General features: G+C 38.4%; 1 protein-coding gene across 6 annotated transcripts in view; it reads left to right on the top strand.

Moving 5' to 3' along the window:
• PHF6 (PHD finger protein 6) overlaps nucleotides 1–20,539 on the top strand; it is a 48,801-nt gene that overhangs the window by 24,244 nt on the left and 4,018 nt on the right. For 3 of the 6 annotated variants that reach the window (XM_061408372.1, XM_061408374.1, XM_061408377.1), the window contains 4 exons: nucleotides 3,690–3,859; nucleotides 4,020–4,163; nucleotides 10,058–10,162; nucleotides 12,625–12,758. In XM_061408372.1, the coding sequence (XP_061264356.1) occupies nucleotides 3,690–3,859; nucleotides 4,020–4,163; nucleotides 10,058–10,162; nucleotides 12,625–12,758 (553 nt within the window). The remainder of the gene's footprint in view (nucleotides 1–3,689; nucleotides 3,860–4,019; nucleotides 4,164–10,057; nucleotides 10,163–12,624; nucleotides 12,759–20,539) is intronic. The other 3 variants (XM_061408376.1, XM_061408375.1, XM_061408378.1) reach the window with 1 other exon arrangement.

Here is a 20,539-nt window from a genome sequence, read left to right on the forward strand (position 1 = left end):
GAATCTCAGTTTTTAGAAAATAGGTAGCCATTTGTGCCATTATGTCTCTCCCCAACTCATTTGAAATGCCACCATTATCATACTCTGATTTCCCATATCCATATGGGTTTGTTTTCAACCTAGCTTTCTCTGCTGATATGTGTCTATTCCTATGCCAGTGTTTTTAAGTACTTTTGCTTTATGGTATATTTTGATATCTTTTTTAAAAAGATAGTATTATACATTTACTGTTCCAGAAAACTGGGGAATCAACTTAAGTTCTGTCTTTTCAACATTTCATTAAATAAGGTTAGCAAGAACTGATACCATTCTCATTTTGATCTGGTTCTTCCAGAAGCATCATTTATCTCAGTATATTTGTAGGGTTTCTTTTATGTTTGTATTTCTAACACACTTCTTGTTGGATTTATTGTAGCTTTTTATAACTAAAGATTGCTATTTTGATAGGTGAAAATGATATATCACTTAATTTACACTTTGACTCTAGAGAAGTCAAATTTTCTCAAAGTGTATTTAACTATTTATGTTCTATGAATTATTTGATCATATTTTTGTGTTGGGTTCTTAATCTTTTATGAGCTTATCAGATCATAAAGATACTAATCCTTTGTCATAAGTACAGAAGATATTTTTCCAGTTTATTGTTTGCCTTTTAAGTTTATCACTTATATTTTTACTTTGAGAAGTTTAAGAGTCTAATATAGTTAAATTTTGTCAATCTTTTGTGATTGTTTTTTTTTTTTACTATTGCTATTAAAGTCCCCTGAAATTTTATACTGAATGATTTCATATTTAGGACAGACAGATTTGCCATGTAGAAAGTTAGACATGTTGGCCTGATAATGGAATCAGTTAAGTAATTTCTTTATAGGTATTTGACAATGTAGTGTTATTATAGTGATTATAATATAGTTATATATTCTATATATATTCTATATATAATCTATATATAGATTATAAGATAGGTATTATAGCTAATGACTTTTGTTTTCATTGTAAGTGACAGAATATTATGTATTTTACATATATGATATAGTATGTACCAGGATGAGTGAAACATTTGGTTATGATTTTTCATTTTAATTTTTGGTACATACAGTAATTCTAGTACCTTTAATGAAATTGTGTCATAAGAATTCTCAGATAAAATGTTTAAAGAAAGTAGATGGTGTGTTCTGATGTTAAATTTGCTAGTGTTAAGATTAGAATATATCTTTAATTGACTTGTCTGTCTTCACAGGGAGAGTTATCCAGATTTTTGTCTGTAAAACTCTCCCCCTCCCCTTTTTCTTCTCTCCGATTCTACCATAGTTAGGTAAAGTTACATTGATACAAGTTTTAGTAACTGTTTTGCAGATGATCTAATGCTCTCAGTTCCTGGAGTTTATATATGCAAGTACACTACTTAAATTACCCTTTTCTTATCATAATGAATGTGCTTTTATTGCTTTAAAAAAACCCTTAAAATATTTATTAGGAAAGATCAGCATCTGAGAATAGGAGTTAATACGCTTTCTCATGGAGAAATTAGTCCATGGAATTATAGTCAATAATTTATGGTAAAAGAAAAATCAAAATAGGTATTAGAACTGTACCTAAAACTTTCTGTAGTTTGACTCTAAGACTGAATATTTGGTTTTTATATCTTTTGAATACTAAATACATTGTCTTATATACTGTACACCCTCAATGAATAAAATATTTGTAGTGAATAACCAAATGAAACACCTCTATTAATGGTACAAATTCTTTTCAAATTGCTTGGAAGTACAATTCTGAAACTTCTACATTAATTTTGTTTAATCCATTAAAGTATGTACAGACAGCCTGCAACATAGCTTTCCTACCACTTACGTTAGAAATTCCTTTTATACTTAGGAAGTGAAAGTGTTAGTTGCTCAGTCGTGTGCGACTCTTGCGATCCCACGGACTGTAGCCTGCCAGGGTCCTCTGTCCACGGAATTCTCCAGGCAAGAATACTGGAGTGGATTGCCATTTCCTTCTTCAGGGGATCTTCCCAACCTGGGAATTGAACCAAGGTCTCCTGTATCTCCTGCATTGCAAGCAGATTCTTGACCATCTGAGAGCCACCAGGGCTTAATATTTGTTTACTTGATCAGTTGGTTAGCTCATTTGTAGATGACTTCTTTGTTGAATTAGGTCTTTTGATTTTCATGTTAGTTTAAAGAGCTATATAGAACAGTGCTGCCTAATAGAACTTTTCTGCCATGATAGAAACATTCTATATCTGTGATGTCCAGTAGAGACTCAGCTTACTGCATGTGACTAATAAATACTTAAATGTGGTCAGTCAGACTGAGAAACTGATGGTTTAATCTTATTTAATTATAAATGACTTAAATTTCAAAAAAAAGCATGTTGCCAGTGGCTGCTATATTAGACAGCACAGATATACATGGGCTTCCCAGGTGGCACAGTGGTAAAGAATCCAGCTGCCAATGCAAGAGACACGGGAGACACAGGTTCAATCCCTGGGTGGAGAAGATCCCCGGGGGGAGGTGACTGAGCTTCCCTGGTAGCTCAGTCAGTAAAGAATCCGCCTGCAGTGCAGGAGACCCAGGTTTGATACCTGAGTTGGGAAGATCCCCTGGAGAAGGAAACCAAACCACTCCAGTATTCTTGCCTAGAGAATTCCATGGACAGAGAAGCCTGGCAGGGTACAGTCCATGAGACCGCAAGAGTCAGACATGACTTAGTGACTAAACCACCACCACTACCTGGAGGAGGAAATGGCAAACCACTCCAATATTCTTGTCTGGAAAATTCCAAGGACAGAGGAGACTGGCAGGCTACAGTCCATGGGGTCACAAGGAGTCAGACATGACTGAGGGACTGAGCACACATGCATGTTATACCTACTTTATTTTCATGTAGTTTTCCAAGTTATTGTAAGTTTAAATTTTGGGTAATTTTTCTAATTTCACCAGTAGTGTGAGGGAAAACTCTTTGAAACCTATGGTAAAAACAACAACACAACATCTAATTCTTTTTTTAAAACAGTAATTTATTTTATTATTATTATCATTTTGGCTGCACTGAGTCTTCGTTGCTTTGCATGGGCTTTCTCTAGTTGTGGCAAGTGGGGACTCTAGTTGTGGTGTGGGCTTCTCACTGTGATGGCTTCTCTTGTGGAGCACAGGCTCTAGAGTGTGCAGGCTTCAGTAATTGTGGCCCACGGGCTCAGTATTTGTGGCTAACGGGCTCTAAATTGTGGGCTCAGTAGTTGTGGCTCATGGGCTTGCTTGCTTCATGGCATGTGGAATCTTCTTAGACCAGAGATTAAACCTGTATCCCCTGCATTGGCAGGCGGATTCCTAACCACTGCGCCACCAAGACAGTCCAACAAGATCTAACTCTAAAATTTCCCTTATTGGTATTTTGAAATGTTTACTGAATTATGTGCACAGTCGGGATCACAAGACTCATTTGCATAGAATTATATATTTGATGGAAATAATTTACAATGATTATAATAAAACTGTTTCTTTGTATTTGATTTTCATTGCATTTATATGAAATGTTAGGCTGTTACATCAAACATACCACAGACCATTTCTCCTCATATCTTGAGGTGATATTCTGAGGAAAAACGTATGTTCTAAGGACCCATGAACTAATGCTCATTTTAAAATTGGTCCATGTGAATAAAGCTTTTGTTCATTTTTAAGCAGCTGATTTAGAAGAAAGTTTTAATGAACATGAACTGGAGCCTTCATCGCCTAAAAGTAAAAAGAAAAGTCGCAAAGGAAGGCCACGAAAAACTAATTTTAAAGGACTGTCGGAAGATACCAGGTCTACATCCTCTCATGGAACGGATGAAATGGAAAGTAGTTCCTATGTAAGTAGAAAATTGTTGGATTCTTACTTTTGTGGCAACATGAGTATACCTGTGTTTATAGGTAAAGTTAATCATTTGAAGTGTTAACTAAGCTTGAGGTACTGATAGCATATTTTTTATGGATTTTTTTCAAGTTTTTCTTTTTCTTTCACGTTTGCAGAGAGATCGGTCTCCACATAGAAGCAGCCCTAGTGACACCAGGCCTAAATGTGGATTTTGTCATGTAGGGGAGGAAGAAAATCAAGCAAGAGGAAAACTGCATATATTTAATGCCAAGAAGGCAGCTGCACATTATAAGTGCATGGTAAGTATGGTTCTTTTTATATGCTTTTAAATCCAAGTTTTGGAAAGGCATTTAGCTAGTGACCAAATATAGAACTTCCCTCCACAGTATTCATATTTTAGAATTAGGAATAGCATATCCTATAATCCCAAATCTTTTTAAAAAGTATAATTGACTTGTAACATTATATGTTTCAGGCATACACCGTAGCAATTCAATGTTTTTATATATTATGAAATGATCACCACAATAAGACTAGTTACCATGTATCATAAAAAGTTGCTGCTAAGTCACTTCAGTCATGTCCAACTCTGTGCGACCCCAGAGATGACAGCCCACCAGGCTCCCCCATCCCTGGGATTCTCCAGGCAAGAACACTGGAGTGGGTTGCCATTTCCTTCTCCAATGCATGAAAGTGAAAAGTGAAAGTGAAGTCGCTCAGTCGTGTCCGACTCTTAGCGACCCCATGGGCAGCCTACCAGGCTCCTCCGTCCATGGGATTTTCCAGGCAGGAGTACTGGAGTGGGGTGCCATTGCCTTCTCCATCATACAAAGTTACTACAGTATTATTGACTAGGTCTCCTATGCTGTATATTACATCCCCAGTTCAGTCTCTTAGTCGTGTCCGACTCTTTGTGACCCCATGGACTGCAGCACACCAGGCCTCCCTGTCCATCACCAACTCCCAGAGTTTACTCAAATTCATGTCCATTGAGTCAGTGATGCCATCCAACCATCTCATCCTCCGTCATCCCCTTCTCCTCCTGTCGTCAATCTTTCCCAGCATCAGGTTATTTTGAAATGAGTCAGTTCTTCACATCAGGTGGCCAAAGTTTTAGAATTTCAGCTTCAGCATCAGTCCTTCCAATGACTATTCAGGACTGATTTCCTTTAGGATAGACTGATTGGATCTCCTTGCAGTCTGAGGGATTCTCAGGAGTCTTCTCCAACACCACAGTTCAAAAGCATCAGTTCTTTGGCACTCAGCTTTCTTTATAGTCCAAACCTCACATCCACACATGACTACTGGAAAAACCATAGCTTTGACTAGATGGACCTTTGATGGCAAAGTAATGTCTCTGCTTTTTAATATGCTGTCTAGGTTGATCATAACTTTTCTTCCAAGGAGCAAGCGTCTTTTAGTTTCATGGCTGCAGTCACCATCTGAAGTGATTTTGGAGCCCCCCAAAATAAAGTCACTCACTGTTTCCATTGCTTCCCCATCTATATGCTGTAAAGTGATGGGACTGGATGCCATGATCTTAGTTTTTTGCATGTTGAGTTTTAAGCCAGCTTTTTCACTCTCCTCTTTCACTTTCATCAAGAAGCTCTTTAGTTTTTCTTTGCTTTCTGCCATAAGGGTGGTGTCATCTGCATATCTGAGGTTATTGATATTTCTCCCCATAATCTTGATTTTAGTTTGTGCTTCATCCAGCCCAGCATTTCTCATGATGTACGCTGCATATAAGTTAAATAAGCAGGGTGACAATATACAGCCTTGACGTACTCCTTTCCTGATTGGGAACCAGTCTCTTGTTCCATGTCCAGTTCTAACTGTTGCTTCCTGACTTGCATACAGATTTCTCAGGTCAGGTGGTGTAGTATTCCCATCTCTTGAAGAATTTTCCACACTTTGTTGTGATCCACACAGTCAAAAGCTTTGGTATAGTCAATAAAGCAGAAGTAGATGTTTTCCTGGAACTCTCTTGCTTTTTGATGATCCAATGGATGTCAGCAATTTGATCTCTGGTTCCTCTGCCTTTTCTAAATCCAGCTTGAACATATGGAAATTCATGGTTCACATACTGTTGAAGCCTGGCTTGGAGAATTTTGAGCATTACTTTGCTAGCATGTGAGATGAGTGCAATTGTGCAGTAGTTTGAGCATTGTTTGGCATTGCCTTTCTTTGGGATTGGAATGAAAACTGACCCTTTCCAGTCCTGCTGAGTTTTCCAAATTTGCTGGCATATTGAGTGCAGCACTTTCACAAATCATCTTTTAGGATTTCAAATAACTGAACTGGAATTCCATCACCTCCACTAGCTTTGTTCGTAGTGATGCTTTCTAAGGCCCACTTGACTTCACATTCCAGGATGTCTGCCTCTAAGTGAGTGATCACACCATCATGATTATCTGGGTTGTGAAGATCTTTTTTGTATAGTTCTTCTGTGTATTCTTGCCACCTCTTCTTAATATCTTCTGCTTCTGTTAGGTCCCTACCATTTTTGTCCTTTATCAAGCCCATCTTTGCGTGAAATGTCCCCTTGGGATCTCTAATTTTCTTGAAGAGATCTCTAGTCTTTCCCATTCTGTTGTTCCCTCTATTTCTTTGCACTGATCGCTGAGGAAGGCTTTCTTATCTCTCCTTGCTATTCTTTGGAACTCTGCATTCAGATGCTTGTATCTTTCCTTTTCTCCTTTGCCTTTTGCTTCTCTTCTCTTCAGAGCTATTTATAAGGCCTCCTCAGACAGCCATTTTGCCTTTTTGCATTTCTTTTTCTTGGGGATGGTCTTGATTCCTGTCTCCAGTACAGTGTCACAAACCTCCATCCATAGTTCATCAGGCACTCTGTCAGATCCAATCCCTTGAATCTATTTCTCACTTCCACTGTATAATCGTAAGGGATTTGATTTAGGTCATACCTGAGTGGTCTAGTGGTTTTCCCTACTTTCTTCAATTTATGTGTGAATTTGGTAATAAGGAGTTCATGATCTGAGCCACTGTCAGCTCCTGGTCTTGTTTTTGCTGACTGTATAGAGCTTCTCCAAGTTTGGCTGCAAAGAATATAATCAATCTGATTTTGGTGTTGACCATCTGGTGGTGTCCATGTGTAGAGTGTCCTCTTGTGTTGTTGGAAGAGAGTGTTTGCTATGACCAGTGTGTTCTCTTGGCAAAACTCTATTAGCGTTTGCCCTGCTTCATTCTGTACTCCAAGGCCAAATTTGCCTGTTACTCCAGGTGTTTCTTGACTTCCTACTTTGGCATTCCAGTCCCTTATAATGAAAAGGACATTTTTTGGGGGTGTTAGTTCTAAAAGGTCTTGTAGGTCTTCATAGAACTGTTCAACTTCAGCTTCTTTAGCATTACTGGTCGGGGCACAGACTTGGATTACTGTGATATTGAATGGTTTGCCTTGGAAACGAATAGAGATAATTCTGTCGTTTTTAATATTGCATCCAAGTACTGCATTTCGGACTCTTTTGTTGACTATGATGGCTAGTCCATTTCTTCTAAGGGATTCCTGCCCGCAGTAGTAGATATAATGGTCATCTGAATTAAATTCACCCATTCCAGTCCATTTGAGTTTGCTGATTCCTAAAATGTTGCTGTTAACTCTTGCCATCTCCTGTTTGACCACTTACATGGCCTAGATTCACAGACCTAAGATTCCAGGTTCCCTTGCAGTACTGCTCTTTACAGCATTGGTCTTTACTTCCATCACCACTCACATCCACAACTGGGTGTTGTTTTTGCTTTGGCTCCATCTCTTCATTCTTTCTGAGTTACTTCTCCACTGATCTCCAGTAGCATATTGGGCACCTACCAACCTGGGGAGTTCATCTTTCAGTGTCCTATCTTATGCCTTTTCATACTGTTCATGGTGTTCTCAAGGCAAGAATATCTTGCCTTGGTTTGCCATGCCCTTCTCCAGTGGAGCACATTTTGTCAGAACTCTCCACCATGACCCATCCGTCTTGGGTGGCCCTACATGGTATGGCTCATAGTTTCATTGAGTTAGCCAAGGCTGTAGTCCAGGTGATCAGATTGGTTAGTTTTCTGTGACTGGTTTTCAGTCTGTCTGCCCTGATTAGTTTTCTGTGACTGGTTTTCAGTCTGTCTGCCCTCTGATAGAGAAGGATAAGAGGTTTGTGGAAGCTTCCTGATGGGAGAGACTGCCTAAGGGGGAAACTGGGTCTTGTTCTGGTGGGCAGGGCCATGCTCAGTAAATCTTTAATCCAATTTTCTGTTGATGGGTGGGGCTGTGTTCCCTCCCTGTTATTTGCATGCCTGCTATGCATGCTAAGTCGCATCAGTCCTTTTGGACTCTGTGCAGCCCTACAGACAGCAGCACACCAGGCTCCTCCGTCCGCAGGATTCTCCAGGCAAGAATACTGGAGTGTGTTGCCATTTCCTTCTCCCTGTTATTTACCTGGGGCCAAACTATGGTGGAGGTAATACAGGTAATGGCAACCTCCTTCAAAAGGTCCCATGCAGGCACTGTTACACTCAGTGCCCCCATACCTGAAGCAGGCCACTGTCGACCCAGGCCTCTGCCAAGACTCCTGGACACTCATGGCCAAGTCTGGGTCAGTCTCTTGTGGGGTCACTGCTCCTTTCCCCTGGGTCCTGGCATGCACAAGGTTCTGTTTGTGCCCTCCAAGAGTCTGTTTCCGCAGTCCTCTGTAAGTTCTGGAGGCTCTATGGTGGGGTTAATGGCGGCCTCCTCCAAGAAGGCTTACGCCACACCCAGGTCTGCTGCATCTAAAGCTCCTGCCCCTGCAGCAGTCCACTGCTGACCCGTACCTCCGCAGGAGACACTCAAACATGGTTCTGTCTCAGTCTCTGTGGGGTCTCTGGGTCCTGGTGCACACAAAGTTTGTTTGAGCCCTCTGAGCGTCTCTTTTAGATTATGTTCTATAATCCCAAATCTTCATAAACTCTAGATTTTAAAATATATAGTGTTTATGATTTTAGTGGGATTTAAAGTAATCCTGATTGTAGTTACTGTGTTCCAGATAATCCATAATTAACAGTCTTATAACTAAAAACATCACCTTTATGAACTTGTCTTGGAAGCTGTGTTTAGACCCCAGTATAACCTGGTAAAAATCTCTCTTATTGTATTTCTTATACTTATTGCAGTTATTCATTTATGAGCCTTAATTCCTTGAGGGTAAAAACTATATCTTTGCATCATTAGATACAGGCCTGACACATAATATATGTAAGTATTTTTGAAATAGGTTGTATTGAAATTATTTATCCCATTGATGATTAGCTTTTAAAAATTATATTATTTATAGAATTCTCTAGTGGTCCAGTGGTTAGGACTCTACACTTTCACTGCTGAGGACCTGGGTTCAATCCCTGGTCAGGGAAGGAAGATCCCACAAGTCATGTGACATGGCCCCAAAGTTTTTTAAAAATTATATTACTTATTTCAGGAGTTCTTATTCAGAGATGCATATCAAATTTATGTGGGGAGGTTTTTCCAAAATATATATCCCTGGAGTAGATCCCAAACACGTCTGCTGCTGCTGCTGCTAAGTCGCTTCAGTTGTGTCCGACTCTGTGTGACCCCATAGACGGAAGCCCACCAGGCTCCCGTCCCTGGGATTCTCCAGGCAAGAACACCGGAGTGGGTTGCCATTTCCTTCTCCAATGCATGAAAGTGAAAAGTGAAAGGGAAGTCACTCAGTCGTGTCTGACTCTTAGCGACCCCAGGGACTGCAGCCCACCAGGCTCCTCCATCCATGGGATTTCCCAGGCAAGAGTACTGGAGTGGGGTGCCATTGCCTTCTCCGCCAAACATGTCTAGTTGGAAAAAAAAATCTCCAGGTGATTCTGATCTGTATCTGTGGTTGAAATTTGTCATTTGAAACTATTTTTTTAAACTTTGTGGAAATGTAAAATAGTTGAGATGACAGGATGACACTGCTGAACTCTTGTTTAATGAAGCATTTAATCTTGTTCCTGTACTGGCAATATTAATTTTATTCCATTGTTCTTATTTTGAGTTATATTTTAATCAGACATGTGACTAGATTAAAACAATATTTGAGTCGTATTTGATTAAGGAAAAGTCATCTTTCTCAGGATATTAAAATAATCTAACACATTTGTGCACACATTGTTTAATCTTTTCCTCACAAGGATTCTGAATATTACATGTTTTTGCATTTTTCTTCTCTAGTTATTTTCTTCTGGCACCGTGCAGCTCACAACAACTTCAAGAGCAGAATTTGGAGATTTTGATATTAAAACTGTACTGCAGGAGATTAAACGAGGGAAAAGAATGGTCTGTGCTTTTATGTTTATGCTATGCACCGTTACTCTTCTGACTTTGTGCTTTAAATTTAGAACACATCTTAAATTCATCCAGTCACCAAAAATTTTAATATAAAGTAGTTCATGTGTTAAAGCAAAGTATATATTTGACTCATTTGTAATATAATAAAGGATGCTGATGTTACTGAAAGTTATTCTTCTTTCTATGTAACTTCATTACTTAAGAGAATTATACAGAGATTTATATTTCAGGGTATTTTGAGAGTCTTTTAATAAAATAAATGAAGATGTGAATGTGACACACCTTATTAAGTTTAAAATGTTAAATTGTTTAAGCTCGCTTTAAGAACAATTTCATGACCCCAATAGAGTATTGAGAACCTCCCCATGTTGTTATTCATTCTTTTTTTTTAAATAAAAGGAAAAGATTTTTTTCAGAGCCTTCTGTTTAAAGTTCACATACATAGTTGTCTCTTAATATGTTTATCATAGCTTTAAAGTTTCCTTTATAAAATGTGCCTAAGTCTCGTGTTTTTAAACATACTGAATTACTAATAAATAGCTTTAAGAAATACTGGCATCTTTATTTGATCACTTACTCCTTTACAGTTTATGAATATTATAAAATGTTCTAGGAATGCAAAATATTTAAGACAGCAGTTGTCTCTAGAAATGACTTTATTTAAAAAATTTTTATTGTGAAAGTTTTCAAACATCAAAATTAGAAAGGCTAGTAACACATGTCTGTCCATCACCTTGACTCATCAAGAATTTGCGGCACTCGTTTCATCTATGCCTTTTATTCTTGTTGCTTGAAGTATTTTAAAGCAGAGCTGAGACTTCATATCATTTCACCTCTACATATTTCAGTATGTATCTCTTAAAAGTTGGGCATTTTCTTACCTAACCACAATGTTATTACAACTTACAAATTAACAATGAGTCTTCAGTATCATTTAATACCTAGTTTGTATTTGTTTTTCCCCAACTGTCTTAAAGCTATCTTTTTAAAGTTGGTTTGTGTGAATCAGAGGAGGTTCACACATTGCATTTGGTTGTTACATATCCCTTAGGTAATTTAGGGCACTCCGTCCTCCCTGTCTTTATTGTTTCTGTTTTGGTGTATGCCATTGACTTGTTGAAGAAAATGAATTAATTGTCCTATAGAACATCCCACATGTTTTATTTGTCTGTTTGCTTTTTCACAATGCCATTTAACTTGTCCCTCTATCCACCAGATTTTCTTTTAAAGTGGAAGTTAGATGTAAAAAACTGATTAGATTCAGTTTTCAACATTTTGGGGGGTAAGAACTCTTCACAGGTGGGACTATATCGTCCATATTTTATCACATCAGACAAGTCATAATGTCTGATCCTTGGATTCAGGTGGTGAGTCAATCCCTCCATTGTGAAGTTCCCCTTTGATCTGTTTCAGACATTGCTGATCTTTGTCTGAATTGATTAGAAATGACTTTTTCTCTGTGGAACTGCATTTTTGAAGGTATAAAAATTATTGATATCATCTGTTCCATTTAAATCCAGTTCAGTTTCTTGATACTTTGATTATTCTTTTAAAAAACGAAACTCCTTTAAAACAGAATGTGGAGTATTAAAAAAAAAATAAAGGGGAAAACAGTCATATTATGTTGAGCAATGTTGTTATGTCATACATCTGAAGTCCAATAGGTGACTAGGATAGCAATTCAGTTCTCTTGATCAGCTTGCTTGCTTCTACACTATTGACCGTTAGTGTCAGCACTAACCTAGCATTTTCCCATGTGTGCTTCAAAGGAAATCGCTCCATCAAGATGCTCTCCCACTGCTCCAAAATTAAAAGGGCATCTGGAATTCAATAAACTTGGAAACTGTTTACTATACCCTCCTTCCTGGAGGAAAGGCTGTCAGAAGTTCTGCAATCAAGTAATCTGTTTAAAACTAGCATTTCTCAAACTTCTTTGAGTATGAAACTCTTTTGCCAACAATTACCTTAAGTCTTACGAGAATTTCAGCCCCTTAGTCTCTTTCTGCCCTTTTGCCTACTTGGTAGCAATCCCTTTCTGGGGGGCATTGCTTTCCTATCTTCTCATTCTTCCCCCTGGTCATAATAAGAAAGGGACTGATTGCAGGGAAGAGAAGAAGCCAACCACTAAAATATAGAATATATTTTTATGTGTGTTTGCCAGTATTAAGGAGTGTTCCCTTTATGTTTCAATGTCAGATTGCTAATGGTTACTAGAGTTAAATAATGGAAACATCAGGGGTGACTACATATTAGAAAGTCAAAGTATGATTTAGATTGTAACATTATTTAATATATATGCTATACTATAAGTTCAGTGTACTCTCTTTCAATAGAAAAACTTTTCTTTGTAACATGGAATGTTTGGCTGAAATATGGCTAAAATAGAAAAAATAAGATTGCATAAACTTGGAAATACTGCTTATAATTATTCTTTCTCTTCCCCTAAACAGAAATGTACACTTTGCAGTCAGCCTGGTGCTACTATTGGATGTGAAATAAAAGCCTGTGTTAAGACTTACCATTACCACTGTGGAGTACAAGACAAAGCTAAATACATTGAAAATATGTCACGAGGAATTTACAAGTAAGAGAACAACAATTGTCCATTTTCCTAAACTTGTCAGTAAGTAACCACCCTTAAATAGATGACATTAGTTTACTTGCTCAGGCTTCTTAGGTGATGTTTAGCCACGTATAGAATACTGAGGATGCTGTATGAGTACTGCAGTGGCATTTTCCTCTGCCTAGACATCTCTGGATTAGCATTTGTTTATCCAGTGTTTGTTATGCTTCCTATGTGCCTGGCATTGGGCTAGGAGCTGAGCATACAACAGTGATCAAAATGGACACAGACTGTGTCTTCATGGAAGCTCACAGTCTAGTGGGAGAAACATATCAGTCAAATGGCCACATAAATAAATATACAATCACAAACTTCATAAACGGTATAAAACAGTGGTCCTCAACTTTTTTGGCACCAGGTTTCCGGTTCCGAACCAGAAGAAAATTTTCCCATGGACTGGGGGGGGGTGGGGGGATCGTTTCAGGATGATTCAAGTGCATTACATTTATTGTACTAATGATAATCTGTATTTGCAGCCACTTCCCAGCGATAGCATCACCACCTCAACTCCACCTCCAACCATCAGGCATTAGATTCTCATAAGGAGTGTACAACCTAGATACCTTGCACGTGCAGTTCACAGTAGAGTTCGCCCTTCTATGAGAATTCAGTGCTGCCACTGACCGGACAGGAGGTGGAGCTCAGGCGGTAATGCAAGCAAAGGGGAGCAGCTGTAAATACAGATGAAGCTTGGTTTCCTCACTCACTGCTCACGTCCTGCTGTGCAGCCTGGTTCCTAACAGGCCATGGACTGGTACTGGTAGGGGTTGGGACCCCTGATGTAAAAGTTCTGTTACAAAGTGCTGTGAGAGCATATAAGGAGGAGGAGCTAACCTAGTCTGTAGTGGAAAAGTGTCTAGGAATTTCCTTAAGGAAATAGTGCTTGAGCTGAGATATCAAAGGCAAAATGGATGTGGGTGTTGGGAAGGTGTTCTAGGCAGAGAGAACAGTGTGTGCAAGGCCCTAAGATGGTACACAAGCCAGGGTGCAAATGGTGGTGGGGGGGAGGTGATGGTAGGAGACTACTGCTGCAAGTCCAGGTGAGAACTGCTGGTAGATTAGAATAGTAGTTGTGAAGATAGAAGTCTAAAGGTACTCTTGGAAGACTGATGAAAGAGTAAGGTTTGGAGATTTGGGATTCTATGTTACCTTCATTTTTTTATGGTCTTCTTACCTGTGCTGCATTGGACTAGTGGTATCAATATGAATCTCTAATGGTTCCCATTGTTTAATCAAATGGAGAGTAAGTTGATAGGGATCCCTGAATATTTATTTGGTTTGTCTTTGCAAGTTGTAAAGGACTTCTTTGCTCTCACATTCCCAGTGTGCAGTAAACCAGTGACCCAGAGTCAGCTACTTCATGGACAAAGCAGTTTGTGTCAGCAGTCACCAAGCCATTTGGGTGACTGCATGAGGTGCTAATGCTGTGTTATAAACTTGGCCAAACTTTGCTTAATAATAAAGGCACATGTTTTTCTAATGAATTCTATCAAGCCTTTAAGGAACAGATAATTCCAATGTTATTTTTAAGTCCTTCTGCTGCTAAGTCGCTTCAGTCGTGTCCTACTCTGTGCGACCCCATAGACTGCAGCCCACTAGGCTCCCCCGTCCCTGGGATTCTCCAGGCAAGAACACTGGAGTGGGTTGCCATTTCCTTCTGCAATGCATGAAAGTGAAAAGTGAAAGTGAAGTCGCTTAGTCGTGCCCGACTCCTAGCGACCCCATGGACACATAGCAAAAAATGGAAAACTTCTTGATTCATTCTGTAACACTTGCATAGTTGTGACACTAAATCTGACAAAGATACCATTTAACAACAGAAATTTAAGAACTAGAGACTGATCTTACTTTTATAAATATATGTACCAAAATCCAAAATATTAGAAAATCAAATCCAGGGCTGTAGTCTAACAGTTTCAAGATTATTCAAAATTAGGACTGTGACCCATTGTAATTAATAAAGAAAAATCCTAGCGCTTTCCTAGTGGAAACTGAAAAGACATTTGATATCATTCAACATTCATTTCTGAATTTTAAAGTAAGGTAGCAAAAGTACTCTTGGTTGTAAGCTAGGAGTCTTACTAGAGTGTTAAAAGAAAAAAACAGCTTCTTTGGCATTAAAGTAAATGGACCATGGTTCTTAACCAGAAGGTAGAGATAGCCCTCTTTAAAAATGGTCATGCCTGGGCCCTACCCTCACAGTAGGTTGAGGCCCAAACCTTGTATTTTATGACTTGCCAGGACTTCCCTGGTGGCTCAGATGGTAAAGCGTCTGTCTACAATGTGAGAGACCTAGGTTCGATCCCTGGGTTGGGAAGATTCCCTGGAGAAGGAAATGGCAACCCACTCCAGTACTCTTGCCTTGAAAATCCCATGGATGGAGGAGCTTGGTGCAGGCTACTATCCATGGGGTCGCAAAGAGTCGGGCATGACTGAGTGACTTCACTTCACTTCACTTAAGTGATTCTCAAGTTCATCTCTAATTAAGAACCACTATACCAATACACTTTCATTCAGATCATTTCAGATCATTTCATTTCATTTCATTTCATTCAGATCATTTCAACAAGACAAGGGTGCCAACTACCAAAGTCACTTTCACTGTTCTTCTGGAGGGTTAAGCTGGTACAACAAGGAAAGGAAGGAAAATGTATAGTAAATATTGTGAAGGAGAAAAAATTGTCAATATTATTGATTTCATTGTCTACCAAGAAAATCCAAAGAAATCAACTCTGAATTTATTAACAGTTTATAAGAGCTCACTCAGTAAGACTGCTGAGTATGAGATGAATTTTTAAAAACAATTCCATGACGAAAAACCCCCACAGTTCCATGGCAACACACTCCAGTATACTTGCCTGGAGAATGCCATGAACAGAGAAGCCTGGCAGGCTATAGTCCATGGGGTTACAAGAGACTCAGACATGACTTAGCAACTAAACAACAAATAGCTAGTTAAAAAATGTAAAGGAAAACTGTCTCCCACTCCCCCTGCCAAGCTCTTACTCCTCTTCACACACACACACACACACACACACACACACACACCCCAAAGGTGAACTTTGTTTTAAAAAAATAGCATCTTACACAGGACCCCAATGAATGACAAAGTATATTATGATCCTTGATAGACTCAACTTTGAAAGATACTTATTCTTCCCAAGTTATACATTTTAATACAATTTTAATGAAATCCAACTTTTTGACAGTTTTATCTAAAAAAGTAAATGTAGTATTATTGTCTATTAGTAATGATTGTTACCTTATATACCTGGAAAAAGAAATGGAAACTTAAACAAGATAGAAGTTTGTTTCTTTCCCGAAAGACGTCCAGGGGAAAGCAATGCAGATTGGTAGGCAGCTTTTCAGTGTTACCATTGGTCCCCATTTCCTTCTTCCCGTTGTCTCTTCCTTCCATAGGAAGCAGGAGGAAGCAGGGGCAAAGGAAGATGAAAGGGCCAAGTTGCTGTTGCTCCACCTGAGTCAGGCTTTAATCAGCCTTCCTGGAATTTCCATACACTCAGCATCTCATTTGCCAGAATTTAGTCATGTGTCCAAAGGAGTCTGGGAAATATACTCTTAGTGGACACATTGCTACCCAAACAAACTATGGTTTAGTACTATGTAGGTAAGGGCAGGGATAGATATTGGAGCAGCCAACTAATCTTTATCACATGAAGCCAAGAAAATTTTTAATGCAGTTGAGAAGAGAAATCTTCCTGTTATATATCAAAGCCAATCATATTGTATAGTAATGAAAATAGTATGGTACTGGCCCAGGGATAAAGATCACTGAAGATAGATCCATATCTTTGTTGGAATCTTAGAATCTAAGAAGATGCCTTAGTGGGTATTGCTGCTATCACTAACAATGCAATGAAACTTCTTACACATACATGTTCTTGCACTGTTGTCTGCTCAGTCCACACAAGCAGACTAGTAGTAAAAGATATATATTGTTTAAGGTTTAGGTCTCCAATGATAAATTGCTCTCCATTTTATATCTGTGGTTCTTTAGAGAATTTAAATATTTTACTTTTATTTGGGGGGAGGCAGAGTTTACAGGGGAAGTTTCCTTTCCTGGTTAACTTGTGTGTGTTGCCAGTAAGGACTTGGACACCATTAAAACTAATTTTAGAAATGGAAATGTTCACAGAGTTGGAGGCTTTCTGCTTAGAGAAGTTGTAATGTTTCAATCATGTGCTGAGTCACTCAGTCGTATCCAACTCTTTGTGACCCTTTGGACTATAGCCCGCCAGGCTCCTCTGTCCATGGGATTAATTTTTCAGGCAAGAATACTGAAGTGGGTTGTCATTTTCTTCTCCAGGGGATCTTCCTGACCCAGGGATCAAACCTGTGTCTCCTCTGTCTCCTGCATTGCAGGCAGACTCTTTACCCGCTGAGCCATCAGGGAAGCCCCCAGTCCAGATACAGTCTACCAGTTGAACTGAACTGAACTGAATGTTTGTTAAGTTGCCAGGGGAACAGAGCTAAAGAGTTAACCAAAGGTGAAATTCTCATGCAGAAAGGGGAAATATTTTTATTAACGTTTCACCTACAATAGCAAGAAGAAAAGAAAGAAAGGAAAAAAAATCAGAGTTCCATCAAGAGACTTAGTAAATGAATTTTCGTACATACAAGCATCTAGTGGAATGCTATGCAGCAGTTAAATAAAGTAGACCCATGTGTAGAGTTATGAAAGAGGTATTTCCAGTCAAGGGGGGGAAGTTGCATAATTCTATTTTAGCATATGAAAAGTACATGCATACAAGATATGTGTATTTTTTAAAGCCTATTTGTCCAAATTATATTTAGATCCCGTCACATTATAGGATTGTTTTTGGCCACACTGCACAGTATGTAGGATCTTAACTTCCTGACCAGGGATCAAACCCATACTCCCTGCATTTGAAGCACAGAGTCTTAATCACTGGACCACCAGAGAAGTCGCATGGTTTTTATACATAAAAGAATTTCTTGGAGTATCGTCAGCAAATGTAATAGCTGTCACCTCTTATTCATTGCATAGGGAAGAAGAGACAATTTTATATTCTCCTTTATATAGTTCATGAGCAATACATTATTTTTTAAAGTAGCCAATAATGTTTTATTTTTAATTTTATTTAGTTATTTATTTTATTTGGCTGGGCTGGGTCTTAGTTGTGGCATATGGGACCTAGTTCCCTGACCGGGGATTGAACCCCAGCCCCCTGAATAGGGAGCATGGAGTCTTAGCCACTGGACCACCGGGGAGTCCCCCAATAATATTTTAAAATAACAAGCTCATTTAAAATATTTAAATCAAATATATGAGAATTATTGTATTTAAAATTTAACTTTATTTAGATATTCTTTTCACAATAGTTATCCATTTTCATTTCAGAAAGAAAATGGAAACTACAGATAAAAATAAAACTTAGTATCAACTTTAATTCTAGCATCAAAGATAACTTTTAAATCTTCTGGAATGTTTTCTTCTAGACATTTATGTGATTATTTACATGTATACATTTAAAAAACCAAACTTTCTTATATATAATATTTTATAACCTGTTTCCCACTTCCTGTATCTTTAGTAGAGGCATTTTTTCTGTGATGTTAAACAGTAGCACATCACCATTTTAATGGTTGTCTAGTATTCCACTGAATGCGTGATTTAGCCTATTTAATCAGTTCTTTTAGACGTTTAGATGGTTTTTTTAGTTGTTAGAACACCATGTTGCAGTGGTCATCTCTGAACAAAAATATTTGGACTGGGATCTATGATGATTTGAAATGTTCTTTTTATTTTTTCACATTGAAATTTGTTTCTAAAATTAGAAGGTGGAATCTAGCTTTTTTCATGGAGACCATTGAGTTCAAATAAGTCCATAACCGAGTAGTTTGGGGAGAGAAGAATGGGCAGATAGGAGGAAATGAAAGGAGGAATATTTCTACATGAAATGGCTTCCTTCCCTTCTTTCTTTACCAGTCCTCTCTGGATCATGAATCAGTTCAGTTCAGTCGCTCAGTCATGTCTGACTCTTTGTGACCCCATGGACTACAGCATGCCAGGCCTCCTTGTCCATCACCAACTCCCAGAGTTTACTCAAACTCATGTCCATTGAGTTGGTGATGCCATCCAACTATCTCATCCTCTGTTGTTCCCTTCTCCTCGCTTTCAATCTTTCCCAGCATCAGGGTCTTTTCAAATGAGTCAGTTCTTTGCATCAGGTGGCCAAAGTATTAGAGTTTCAGCTTCAGCATCAGTCCTTCCAATGAATATTCAGTACTGATTTCCTTTAGGATGGATCATGAATATATTCATATTAAAAAGGCAAGGGAAGATTATATAGTGATCTTTGTATCCTGTTTTATTGTATTTCTAAACTATATAAATATATAGTTTTCTAAAATGTTAGCCTCCCACCATAAAATAGTAAGTTCTGTGACAGCAGAGATCTTTGACTGGTCAACACCTGTGGCCTGGGTGTCCCGACTGGGGAAAGACACATAATAGATCTATGGGAAATAGTCCTTGAGTGAAAAATAATCCCAGAGAAGATTAGTATTTTTCTAACAAAGAGCTCATCTTTTAGATAAAATTCTGTTATAAAACTTTCTAAAACTACACATCTCCTAGTCTCAGCAGGTACCAAGTTATTGCACAGTTGTTTCATCTACATTTTTTTTCTTTCTGAGGTATGTTAAAGCAGAATCCCAGATCTTCTGTCATTTTATCCTTAGATACTTTAGTATCACTGTGCAATTATTATCACACTTTTTAAAATTAACAGTAAATTCTTAGTATCATCTCATACCCAGTCCACTTGCACCTTTCCCCAGTTGTCTTGAAAATGTTCTTTTGGCCTTGATTTGTTCAAACTTCAATACATTCACAGTCCTTACATAGCATTTAATGGAAGTCTCTTAAGTAAGTCTCTGTCAATAAAGAACAGTCCCCACTCCACCCTTGCCTTTTCCTCCTACTTATTGAAGAACCCTGATAAGTTGTCTTGGAAAAGCCCCTTGTTCTAGATTTTATCTATTTGCTTGTTTGTGGTTTCATATACCATATACCTCATTTCCTACCCCTCTGTATTTCCTGTATTTATAACTTGGTTCAAAGGCTTAATTAGATTCAGGTTGTATTTTGGAGGAAGATACTTCACAGGTACACTATAAAAAAGTCTCACTCTTGATACTTCAAGTCATGATTTAAAAAGTGATTCCTAATGTGCAGTGTTTGAAGAGTAGAAATTCTCCATAGTTCTTTGAAAATTATTGAAAATGTTTTAAGAATAAAAAGTGATGAGCAAAACTATGTCAGAAGTCAATTATCCTTGTTGCCCCCCCCCCAACCCCACCTCTGCCGTTTATTCTACTCACTTGTTAGAAACGTTCATGTTAAAGCTACTCTTACATCATCTGTGGCAGATGAATTCTTACGTGATCATCTTTTATCCATTGCTGCCCACAAGAGGGCATCTACTGAACATTTTTTAAGCATTGTTCCATCTTGTCATCTTGTGTATAATTGCCTTAAAACTAAGCTCAGATCATCCCCCACCCTTCTCTGACTATGGTGGAAATGATTGATTATGCAAAATATATTGGTGCGTATATAGTAAAACACCAATAGTAAAGCTTCCCTGGTGGCTCAGATGGTAAAGAATCCGCCTGTTAATGCAGGAGACCGGGGTTCGATCCCTGAGTTGGGAACATCCCCTGGAGAAGGCAGTGGCTACCCACTCTAGTATTCT

The sequence above is a fragment of the Bos javanicus genome, chromosome X, assembly GCF_032452875.1.
Source record: "Bos javanicus breed banteng chromosome X, ARS-OSU_banteng_1.0, whole genome shotgun sequence".
Classification (NCBI taxonomy): domain Eukaryota; kingdom Metazoa; phylum Chordata; class Mammalia; order Artiodactyla; family Bovidae; genus Bos; species Bos javanicus.